General features: G+C 42.1%; 1 protein-coding gene across 6 annotated transcripts in view; it reads right to left on the bottom strand.

Moving 5' to 3' along the window:
• Positions 1 to 12,461, bottom strand: part of nav3 (neuron navigator 3) — a 247,766-nt gene that overhangs the window by 158,754 nt on the left and 76,551 nt on the right. For 5 of the 6 annotated variants that reach the window (XM_026363681.1, XM_026363682.1, XM_026363683.1 and 2 more), the window contains exon 1: positions 1,152 to 1,627. The exons of the other annotated variant lie outside the window; for it this stretch is intronic. In XM_026363681.1, the coding sequence (XP_026219466.1) occupies positions 1,152 to 1,409 (258 nt within the window). In that variant the 5' untranslated portion in view covers positions 1,410 to 1,627. Of the gene's footprint in view, positions 1 to 1,151; positions 1,628 to 12,461 lie in introns of those variants that run through there. 6 annotated transcript variants of the gene reach the window in all.

Raw genomic sequence — 12,461 nt, 5'->3', positions numbered from 1 at the left:
TAACAGCCATTTTTAATTGACCAAACCGAAGATTTTGAGCTAGTGGGGTTAACAAGCTGAAAGTCAAGCTGATGTTACCAGTTCAGAAGCAGGTTAATGATGAAACACACTGCCTGCCCCCCTTACAGTCACCCTGCAGGCGACTCAGCAACGGACAAACTGGGAGGATTTAGAGGCTGGAGAGCGCTGACCTGCGCTTTGATGTTTCCTGCTCACGTTTCCTCTAGGTCACGAGGAAAATCAGCAGCTTTGTTCAGTATCAGAAGTCTGAGAGCCAGAAAAAAATAAGAATCCGGGTGAGGGAGTCTTTTTCTGGTCTCTTCTGGGAAGTCTTATAACGGTAGAAAGAGGCAGCAGTGGGTGGGAAAGGGAAGGATAAAGGGGAGGTCAACCGGCAAAACAGGAAAGTTTCAGTTTGTGCTCTGGATGTGGGACTGGCTGAGGCGCTGCTCAAACTAATTGGCGGGGAGTTTTGAAAACTCCTTCCTACTTGGGATGGATCTACCCCGCCTTCTCTTTGCAGCCTGAGAAACTAAGCCAAGTATTTCTGCAAAAGGGAAAGAACTTGGCACAGCCCAAGTTTAGAATGGTGAAGCACTTAACAATGATCTCTGTGCGTACATTAAACCATCTGCAACATTCTGACGGTGCTGGGGGTATGGAGAATATGCTTTGGGGGTGAGGGGACAGCAGTGGTAATCTATCTGAAATACTGGCCTGCATGGGGAGACAGAAATGAGGAAAAAGTAAGCAGACCATGCTGCTCTAATCTCTTGGACTTCTCAGGTAGCACCCATTACCTCTATATTAGTTTTCTCCTCATAGAAGAGCTGACATGGTTCACTTCACAGGCAGGGATCTTAATAGTCTTGACTAAACACTTACACATACACAGCTAAACCCCTGAACCTTCCTGTCCACACACATACACACTGGTTAGTAAATAATGTAAAGACTGAGTGTGCAGCAGGATGAGGTAATACACTGCCAGTGACACATTACTCATCTAATTCCCACTCTTAGTTGATGACTACAAATCAGCAATATCACCCAGTACGAATAGCAGGTATGACTCATGAGCTGGTCAGACACCTGCTCAAACCATGCCAGGAACAGTAACTGTGCTGCCTGCACAAACCATCTCTACTAACCTTGCAGATCTTGCTCTCCTCCGTCTCAGCTCTGGACTTCGCTTCAGGTGACCTCTCCTGCTGGTACTCAGACTTTAATGACAGCTGGCAGGAGAGCCCCGGTGAGCCCTGAGTTGCCCTCAGCTCCTGCTGCCGGGCCATGTAGCCCTGCGAGGTAGCAGCTCTGACCGCGCTGGGGATAGGGAGAGCAGTGTGCACCGGCTTGGCGGCCACCGTGGAAGGTTGCCTAAGCTTGGAGGCTACGCCAACCACCGGCATGGTACCTCTCAGGGACAAAAACAATAACACAGAAGTGGGAGAGAGGTCTAAAAAGTACTGTGAGGAAATGGAAACAAATCTGCAGTGATTCCTACTGATGTCTGGCAGTTAAATGGACGGAAAAACTAAAAAAAAAGAAAAAGAAAAGAAAAAAAAACAGCAGTTGCCTCTCAGACAGAGAGGAACGCAACTGCGCTCATTCTGTAGCCTACAGCAAGCAGAACTCACAGAAACTGAGAAGTCTTCTTCTTCCTCCCTTTCACTCCCTCCTCCTTCTCCTCCCACAAGCAGCGCTGCTCCCTCCCCTTCCCTCTCACTCTCTCTCTCTCTCTCCCGTTCTCTTTCTCACCGTCTGAAGAGTACCACAAAGTCAGCCAAAACAGTTCAAGGGGGCGTGAACTCCTCTGGAAGGTATAACCACCACTCGGCAAAAGCGTGATTACAGAGACCTGGCTAAGCATGTGTGTGAGTGTGTGCGTGCCCGTGTCTGGACTGTGTGCGCTCCCCTACACAACTGTCAAAACAGCTCTCTTTTGCTCTGTCCCTCTCTTTTTCTCCTCACGCTAACACTGAACACTGGAAATAGACACGTTCTCTCTGTCTACATCTGGAGCTGCCCCTCCCGGAATCGTAAAAATGTGAGGAAGGAAAAAGCCTTAAGAGTTATACATAATAATCAAATCTGAGAAAAGAGGCAAGAATAAGAAATAAGAATTCCAGTGTGAACAGCTGTTCTTTGTAAGAAAACTGGTAAACACACAAAAAAACTTTTAATCAGTGTTCTTATTGCTCATCTGGTTTCTACTGCTAAACTGGCGGTTGTGGTGTTGGTGCTTGGCCTTAGACTGGAGTCTACTAACTCTTTCCCCTGTTTTTTTACTTTTCCTATATGAGAGCAATGACACACACACACACACACACACACACACACACACACACACACACACACACACACACACACACACACACACACACACACACACACACACACGTGCAAGTATATTAACTTATCCTTTCTAACTATTTGTTGAATATTTTATGAATCACTACCACTTCAGCAGGTGCCAGACATCCAAACACAAATCAATCCCGGAAATCTTTAGTCAAATCCATGCTCATACTGTACACTGACATTTGAAATAACATTTTTCCTATACACTTCAGCCTTGCTACAACATAATTTGACATAATGGAACTTACTAATTCATGTGATCTTTCAACTTACCCACATTTCTATCCCAATATTTTCTGTCTGATTATCAATATCAAGTGAAGAACCAGCTTTTGCAACTAACTTTTTATTGACAGCGCATTAAATTCCATATCATGAATAAGTCAATCACAGGTTTTGTGTTGGTGGTGATGTCGAAGTGACCAGCAACAACCTTGGTATTCGTCGAATGTCTTATTAACTAAGTCATGGTTGCAAACTTCAAACCTTGCTACGCCAATTTGGCTAATGCCTGTCTGTATTCGTTACTTTACTTGGCCAGTACTGCCACCTTAAGGGAATTCAGTACAAGCAGTACTTTGGCTATTTATTGGATGGGCGGAGTTCCTGGTGTTCGCTTTGGAGGGTAATTATACAAATTAAATGACTTTCTTCATAACACGTAACACAGTGGCTGTTTCCTAGACCCCAGTGCCTGTGTCATAGTGATGGTCGGTAAAAGTGTGTAAAGGGTTTTGACTTAACCATCTGATTTCAGAAAGAGTTACGTGTCACAGTGTATTTACTGGGTGCAGTTTTGTATTTGTATTTAGGTGTAGCATCACAAAAAGAACTGACAGCAGGACAGATGCAAAGGTATGATATAAAGATTATAATGCACCATTGGGAAGGAAATTTATTCTATCAAACGTTTTGTTGGTTGGTGAGTTGCAGATGAGCCATACTGTGTTTGGACTGCATTAACTGGACACAATATGACATGTAGATTTCTTTTTCCAGGACTAACCACTCTGTGAGAGACATAAAAGGGAGTGAAAGTTTTATATGGAAAGGCTCCATCTGGCTTTGTTTAGAGAGACGAGGAGATGTGCTGGAGTCAGAGCGGCACATTGTAGTGTCATGGCAAACCGGAACTTTTTAACACACTGTCCTCCAATAAAAAGAGCAGAGGAAGCACGGGGCCAAACCAGCACCTAAAATATCAACATGCTTCACTACAAACATACTGTAGAGTTTCTGTGTCTCTACATAGATAGCTGAGTCTGAACTCTGACCTGTACAAGAAGAAGGTCAAATGTCAGGCTGAAGATTGCTTAATCAGTTAAGTATGACTTGATTATTTTACACACTGCTGCTTCCTCTTCTACTCACTTTCATGCTGCCTAAGTACCTTTGACAGTCAATTGCCTTAATAGGGACGCTGCTTCCCCCTGCCCAGAATAGCACCAGCTACTCCAACACGTTTTCAATCATGCACCAGGGGCTATCATGACAAGCCTAAAACAACAGGATACCACGTGAATGAATGGCGTGAGTCCAACCCGGACACCGGCTGCTATTGCCTGCCGAGTCGCACGAATTGGAGCGCAGTTGGCAGGCATCCAACTTCCCAGGACGGCCTGCAAATGTCGGGAAACCTGTCTCTCACTAAAACCTCAGAGAACCTTTCGCTTCCCCCTGCCTCTCATTGCTTTCTGGAGATCATCATCTTACGCTGCAAAATAATTGCTTTGTAGGAATGAGAGCGTCTTGCAGGTAAGAAGGCTGTCGCTGTAATACAGTGCTGAAAGTTCCTGGTTATAAAAACAGTGAAATGTTCCAAAGTCAACATCAGAAAGGGAGATCTCAGGTTCATTTCCACCCGCAGAAACCGAGTTGGGCAGGTCAGCACCCTTATGTTTGGCTACCAGGGCCGACCACTTCTCTAAAAATAGTGTGACGGCCAACTGTGTCATGGTTGAACTGTGGGGAACAGGGTGAGGTGAAGAATGGGATGGATATCAATCGAAGGAAGATGTTGACAAAAAGAGATTAAATGTTCATACTGTATGCTGAATTGCTCAATGTCTGTTATCACCTTTGAGTAATATTTCAAATATATGGCAGCCAGACTGCAAAGCAATCAGTAAAGACCACCTCGGTTGAGTCTTTCCACAATTAGGTACTCAGCTGGAACAACCAAAGCAACAGACCATGGCAAACAGCAAATCATATAGTAATTAGGACCAGAACACACAATACTGCTTGTGCCTATACAAATGTCAAGTTCACTGCTACGAACAAACATATCAAGCACATATAATAATATCCACTATGTTCCTGCAACATATTTGTTGGAACACAGTTAATCCCAAAACAAACTGATAGCTTGTTTAATTCTCATTATTGTATGATGAATAGGTTTTAATGCGCTCAAACATTTGTTTCACGTTGTGAGGATTTTTGCCGTCTTTTTGGCTTGAAAGATAAATTACCAAGACATTTTTACAATAACCTGTTGTTAAAATGCCTCTGTCTCATTTCGACACAGACCTGAAAAATACTTGACCGCATCTAAATTTAAGCTTTGGTGACTATTCCTGTGTAGGCTGCTCAGCAAAGCTTCTCTGTTCTTAGTTTCCAGCAAAACTACCACTAAATATGTGGTGGAGAGGGAGCTCATTCCAGATGAAGGGAGGCAGGCAGGCGGAGGTAGCGGTCAAGGAGGTAAGGTTAAAAGCTGGGAGGTTGACCGTACTAACCATCTCCACACACACCACAAGCTTCAGCTGTAAGCGGCATCATGTTATCTTGCAAAGCCCTGTTTTCAGCAAGGTAAACTCAGTCTTTCAAAATAACAGCATATGTGTGCTGTGACCGTCTGCCTCCATTTACTATTAGCAGGTAAATGTATGTATCTCTTCAGTATGAACTCCTCAGTTCAGGTCAGTGTTTTGCTGCTGGAAACCAAAACAAGTCTAACACAGTTTCAGTGTGTAAAAATAACAATGATGTTGCAGGCTTATGGAATCAATAATAGCATGTTTATTATCTGTTCCAGGCAGTGGGTGGATGGTTGCTAACCTGCTCTGGTTGTGTGCATGTGGTTCGTATGAAAACTACCACCCAGGGTCACATGACGTCAAGACTGAGGTTGTGCTGTGGCTGTGAAAACAAACACGCCAGAGTGCTAGAGATGAGAGGGGTCAAACACCTTCCACCCTCGCGGCATGCACACACTGTTACACACAGTCTAACCCCCCCCACCCCACCCTGCCACCCCACAGAGGCTGGATAGATAGTCATGCACCTGGCCCTGCCATCACTGTGAATGCTATCAGTTAACCGCACGTCAGACAACATGGAAAATAAAACAAACACATGCAAACACACTCGTAGTAGCACATACACAACAAAGAGCTGCCCGAGTATATGGAGGCATGTTCCTCGGCTCAGTGAACACAAGCATTAACATACATCAAGCAGAACCTGGGAGAACATAAACATACTTTCACTTTCATCATCTCGCTGTCTCTTTGCTTCACGATTCTCAGATAGATTCCTGCTCCTCAGTCAACCCTGAGCTTCTCCTTGGTCAACCACCCACACAGAAAATGTGCATTCAAGCAAAATCACTTAAGTACATCCTGGGAAATCTAAACCCCTCATCTTATAGTGCATACTGCATTCTGTAACACATATTCACTGTCTTATGCCAGCTCTAGCAAAACGTGTCGATCAAGCACAATTCCGTAATGTTCTGTGATTGAAGGTTGATAGAAGAGTGAGCCTCACTTAAAAACATAATGAAGTTTTGGAGCAGATTTCTGCTGATTTCTGCTTGTATTTTTATCGCTTTCTCTATAAACATATACATAAACCATTTAAATATAATATTAATATGGGCAGCAGCATTATCTTGCTGCTTGAACAGTTTTCAAACTTTAAAAAGAAAAATGATCAAAAGCCATGTAATGTAAATGGTGAAAGTGTTAACATTATATTGTTGGACTTTATTCCCTTTGTGACATCACTGAATTTGAACTAAAATAGTATATAATCACACACAATCTGCATGTAAAACCTGGAAAGAAAGTCTTGACTACAGTTACAGATGAATGAAACTGACTAAATATTGGAGAAGTAGTAAAAAATACACTTTCAAGATGTCTTTTGTGTGTGTGCTCATCTGTAAGGACTGTGAGGTTTTGGGAGTGGGCATGTTTGAGGGACGAAGGAATCTCAAATATGCTTTGTGCCACAATTCTACTTATAAACAACACATTAAGTGCAAGTTTGATTAATTAAAAGTAATGAAAGCTTCCTGAATTCCTGTCTGAGTCATGCTATTGGAAAAACCATGTGGTGGGTTAACAGCTCTACTACAATGAATCAAAGGAGGTATTTAGATCCACTTTGGCTCCAGGATTTCCCCAGCACTCCGGTCAGGACAATTCTGGCTACTCCTGTTCCTCCAGCCCTCCCTCTGCTGGAGGCCCACCGTGGTTTTAACTTAACACTTTGTGAAAGTGAAAGTCTTGACCTTTCTTCACTCATTTTAATGTTACCTACTCCAACATTTGCTTATACATGTGTTTATCCACTCATAACTTTAACACTTCCTCCTGCATTCACATCTTAGCGTCCTAACTCCTTCTGTCCTATCACTTGAAAAGTTTCCTCCTCTTTTGCTCCATCTTCCTTCCTAAGCAATGGTATCAAAGTCCCCATCTCATGTAACAAGTCGACTGAAACACCACTTCTAGGGTCCAGATTTATGAGAACGTTCGACACTAGGCTCGATTTCCATCCCATTTTGCTGTAGGAGTGAAAACCAAACAAAAACGTCATTCCTGTACTGTGACAAAAGGATAGAATGATACTACAGAAGGGGAATGAGGGAGGAGGAAGCAACAACAATGCATCACTTTAATGTAGCTTCTCCTACATAGTGAAAGCACTCTATACAGCTGCAGTCGACTGCTCTCTGTTGACAGGTTTCTATTATAGAGTATATATCTACCATACAGAAAGGGTTATTGGGTGACATTTTAAGAAGCACAGTATCCCTTAAATTCAGCAATTACACATTATGAGAACTGCTCTTTGTCCGGTCAAATACACCCAGCTACCCTTCCATCACAAAAACCATAGTGTTGCTCCACTGTCGACACTTTCTTCACCTCCCCTTGGTTAAAAACACTGCACTTTTACACTTGACAAATTGCAAAGGCCAATGACTTTCGTTCCTTGCGGCTGACTTGCTGTTAATCAATCCCATTTACGACCATCACATTCCTTTCCTTTGTGATTCGCTACGGTTTTCCCCGCATGCACCCTGCATCTCGATGTTTCCTTTCTTGTGAAAGCCTTGTATCCTCTGTGAATCTGGGATTTCACAGCTGGAGCTGATAAAGTATTAAAGTGGCAAATGGAGGGTGCTACACAACTTTTACAACACTAAACAGTTAATTGATGTTTTTTCTTAATATGCAACAGCCGTCATACCATCCAGTCCTGTTATAAAAGCAGCAGCAGTATCCTGAATCAAGAGAAATTATGACTTACACAACATAAAGATAAGACTAAAATACAAGACGATGGATGCCAATACCTACTATACTAATTGAGTCAAATAACTAAAAGCCCACAGAGACAATATAGCAACACCCCCGTTTTCCTATGTGGCATCCCAGGTCAAATACAACACCAAACTCATACAACAATGCTGCATCAGTCATTGCTATTGTTAGTGAATTTGATTTATTTCATGTCAGACAAAGCACAACAATCAACACATTAAGTGAAATTGCAGGAGGAAGATTTTGGCTAATGTGGCTACAGGCAGTGATCCCAACATCAACAACCAAAGAGAGAGTATGATTTTGTTGTTTTGTTAGAAATCATTTTCACTTCGAGTAAGAATGCTGAGGCCCCTCTTTGAGCATTATTGCAAGCAAGATAACTGCATGACTGACAATAACCCATAATTTAAATTGTATACTGGGGGTTATAACATTGACATGGAAAAAGATAAATCTGTGCATTCTCGATCACTAGGCCACAAATATGTCTGTACTGACTAATGTGAATCAAACCAGGATGAAAACACTTCTGTTACTGGCTAGGCTGCCTGCCTCTTGATTCTCCAGGTTCTGATCACAGTAAAACTCCCTTTCTTGTGAATATTTGCATGTTTTTGGCAAAGTTGTCCATAGTAATTAAAGAAATCTATCTTTATAATTATTTTCCTTTTAATGTCTGCAGGGAAATGCTTTGGCAAATGTGGCTTGATTGCAGTGTCAACTGGGAAAGTGTTGTTCATATACAATAATATTAACCAGCTCTATCTAAATGTCAGAGCTTCCCAATAGAAAATCCTCACATCTATAACAGAAAACGAGTACTCCTCCTGTGGGAAACCGCTTCAGCTTCCACTCTTCCAGCCTACTAGCTCTCGAAAACAGCACGGAGCTATTTATTCTACGGATATATTGGAAAACAAACCCCTGAAGTTTACCTGGATATCAGCTAGGAGACAAGATAAAGACAAACTCTAGAGCCAGTATGTCCTGGGTAATGGCCATCATCTGCTCTGTAGGCAGACCAGAGGAAACTCCAGATCACACGCAGGAGGTCCTCTCACCACTTGTCTATACCCCATGAGGGAAACACTAATAAAGGTACTACAGCAGTAAGCTGTAGCCTAACAATAAAAACCTGTGTGCAAATTGTAGAGTCAGTACATAAAAAACAGCAATCAGTCATCCAAACTTCACATTATTTTACACATTACTGTTAACTTCTCTTAGTAGATCAAATGAAATGTATGCGCTTCAGGAGCACTTTGATTCTATGCTCACAGCAGACTCCCACTAATATATTATCACTACTGTCAACACCTTTATAATATCAACAAAGACAGCCTATTTGAATCTTATAAGCTCTTGCCAAACAACAGAGAAGGATTCTATATCCCCTGAGCAACTACTTTAAGCCTCATTACTTTCAACCGCGTGCCAAGGCACACATAGCTTTTAACCTCCATCTCCTCAGCATTAGATAGGGAAAGCTTGTTGTTTGTTCATCTGATAAACACATATTGGTGTCATCTGTGGCTGGCCCGCGGTTGCTCTGACTCAACCTCATTAGCGTTGAGGCTCATGTAACGGCCCGTTTTACACTGTCTGAGGACGCCGTCTGATTAAAGAAATAAAAAAGTTAAAAGTACCCCTGGAAGCCTGCACGCTGTCAGTAGACCCAGATGTGATGTGACGGGCTCTCACAAGTACATGTAGAATTGTGGAAACCAACCTGCTGAATGACCCAGCATGCATTCTCAACATCTCATTACTGTATGTTTAATGTGCATGTGTATGCAATGCAATGACACTACCCTGTTAAAGATGCCTTTAAACGCAGCCCACGGCACTGTACTTTACATGTTCTCTGTCTTCTAAACTATGTACAGTCATTACATAAGCGTCCAAGAAAAAGCAGCTGGCAGGCGTCTGCTCTGTTTTGATTTATGATGTGATGGGGAGTGGGAGAGGAGAGCGAGGACAGACGTGTAATTGGTGCACTCTGACCCATGGAGCAACAACTCAGGGGCTTTCTGAAAAAGCGGGAAGTGTATCTATATGACTGTGCGTGCGTGACAAGACACTGTTAGCAGTGAGACACAAAAGTGTTGTACCTTCTGTTGGCTGGTTGGGGCCTGTGCTTCATGACTGCTGTACAATCATTCCTCACTGGACATGTACACAATGGGTTTCATTTGAATTTTGTGCTTAAAAGCTTACTGTGTACACTATAAATTTAAAATAAATTCACTTAAGGTATTAGGACATTTTAGGGTTTATAGCTGTTTGCTATGGGCATGTTTTGGATGTGTGGCTCATGGTTAGCCACCTGTGGCTTCCAAAGTGAAGCTGGAGCAACATCAACATTTGTGGAGAGCAACAGGAAACAAAAGAACAGCCGAGACAACTCACAGAAGCAGACAAACTATCACAGATCACTCAAATATTGTAATGTACATTATTTCCTTCCATGGATCCACAAAGTTACATTATGTAGAGGATGTCTGTATAGTTAGAGTTGATTATATTAAAGGGTTAAGTGAAATTATTGCTAATGCCAACGATCCCTGCATTAACAAGGAAAGTCTCTACTTTCTGCTGTTTCTCTTTGCTGCTTATCTCCCTTCCCCTTCTGTCTCCATCAATCAGTGAGATGCTACTAAAGCCTTGGAGGAAATGCAGTGTAAAGTGTGTTTGACAGAGAGAGACACATACTCTTCAGAGAACAAATAACTGAGAGAAAGAACAAGAAACAGCAAAAGGAATAGGCTGTTTGTCTGAGCATTTGTGTGGATATGCATAAGTAGCAGTCAAAGAGGAGCCTGCATACATTACTGTGTGTGTGTGTGAGGAATATCCAGATAGAGTAAGTGATCAACTTGATATGATGCGAACAGAAAATTAGTTAAACATAAGATAAACAAAGAAGATAGTCATCCGCAAACAGTGCTAACCTAAGCCCTAGCTCCCTCTTTATCTGTAAGTACAGCATAAAGCTGGTTACAAAGTGATGTCAAAAACTTTAGAAACTCAGTCTACAGTTAGGCAAACAATCTACAAATGAAGACACTTTGGGACTGTGCCTCTTCTACCAAGAAGTGGGCGGCCAGTCGAAATAACCCCAAGAGCACAACAAACACTCATTAATGAAGTAAAGAAACAACCCTGAGTATTTGGGTCTGCTTTGCTGCATTAGGGTCTGGCCAGCTTGCAGTGGTTGGGGGGAAGATGAATTCCCAAGTGTATGAAAACATTCTTCAGCATAATGTGAGAATATCTGTACGTCAGCTGAAACTCTGTAGAAGTTGGGTGATGCTAAAGGACATAGATAAAGATCTACAGAACCCCTAAAGGGACATTGGCAAAAAAAAAAATCCAATGTTCAAAGGGTTGACATACTTTTTCTTGCCACTGTTGGAGCAAAAGATTCTAACTAACACAGCATTCTAAATTCACTGTTGTTTACTTTAGTTTGAATATTGGAGACACAACAGGTTGCAGTGAGAGGTGAGGATTTGACTGGAAGCTGCATTTAGTACATTCATTTTTTATTTGACAAGCATGGCTGTGAAGTCTCACCTGCATTTTGAATTTATCCTAAAGCCCTGCCAAATTTATGTAATGGTACAGTACATCGGCTCTAAGAGAAGTCATTTAATTAAAGTAATAAAACTGCAGCTTAACAGCTGCTATAATGTCCCAACACTCAGGTCTCAAACTCTGCCGTGGATAACCTTTGGCAAGAAACACTATCAATACTTCTCCTTTACACAGATCCGGCAGCTAGTTACATGTAAAAGTCATTTGCACCACAGTTGTTGGTAGCACAATGTGATTAAAGGCCTAAATTGACTTTGAAATCATACCCTAGAGTAACTCAGACTTTATTTTTGCCTTGTAGCAGTGGAAGTAAATCAAACTGAGGAGGAAAAGAGTGAGTTGCAGTGCTGCCAAAAACATCTAATTCCTTCTTACTTGCCTTTATTGGCTTCTTGCCTTCAGACAAACAGTCGAAACAGAAATCGCCATGTGCGATCTGTTGGTTTGTCTCTGACAGAGTTTAGACCCTGATTACGCTAGGAGGAGTTTAGGAGTCAGTAGCCTGACTCACGTCCAATTTCAGGTTGTGATTGGCAAGAATGAATTAATTCAACTAAATGAAAACAGTTAGTTCACAGTCATCAATACATAAATAAACACACAGACACTTTGATAAACACTCATCCTACAGTATCACACAGCAGAAATGGTAACTGTGATTCACCCACAGGGGGTTACTGTAAGTTACGTTGACTCAACAGCTCTGGGTCTTGGGCCTCTTTTAGTCAGCCGTTTATTCAACTTCTTTCTTTTGAGCAGACACAGACCTCAGCAAGTGCCAGAGGTGATGGTGGTTATTGGTGGATCACTGCCATATCTAACAGTTTCCAGAGCTTTTCTGAATATCCAACTAACTGTATATTATGGATGGGTGAGAACTAACAGAAACACCCTTAAACTGATTTCTTCCTCATAAAGTAATCTTAATCTGTTTTACAC

Source organism: Anabas testudineus, chromosome 23 (genome assembly GCF_900324465.2).
Source record: "Anabas testudineus chromosome 23, fAnaTes1.2, whole genome shotgun sequence".
Lineage (NCBI taxonomy): Eukaryota > Metazoa > Chordata > Actinopteri > Anabantiformes > Anabantidae > Anabas > Anabas testudineus.
This window is presented reverse-complemented; position numbering and strand designations above follow the sequence as displayed.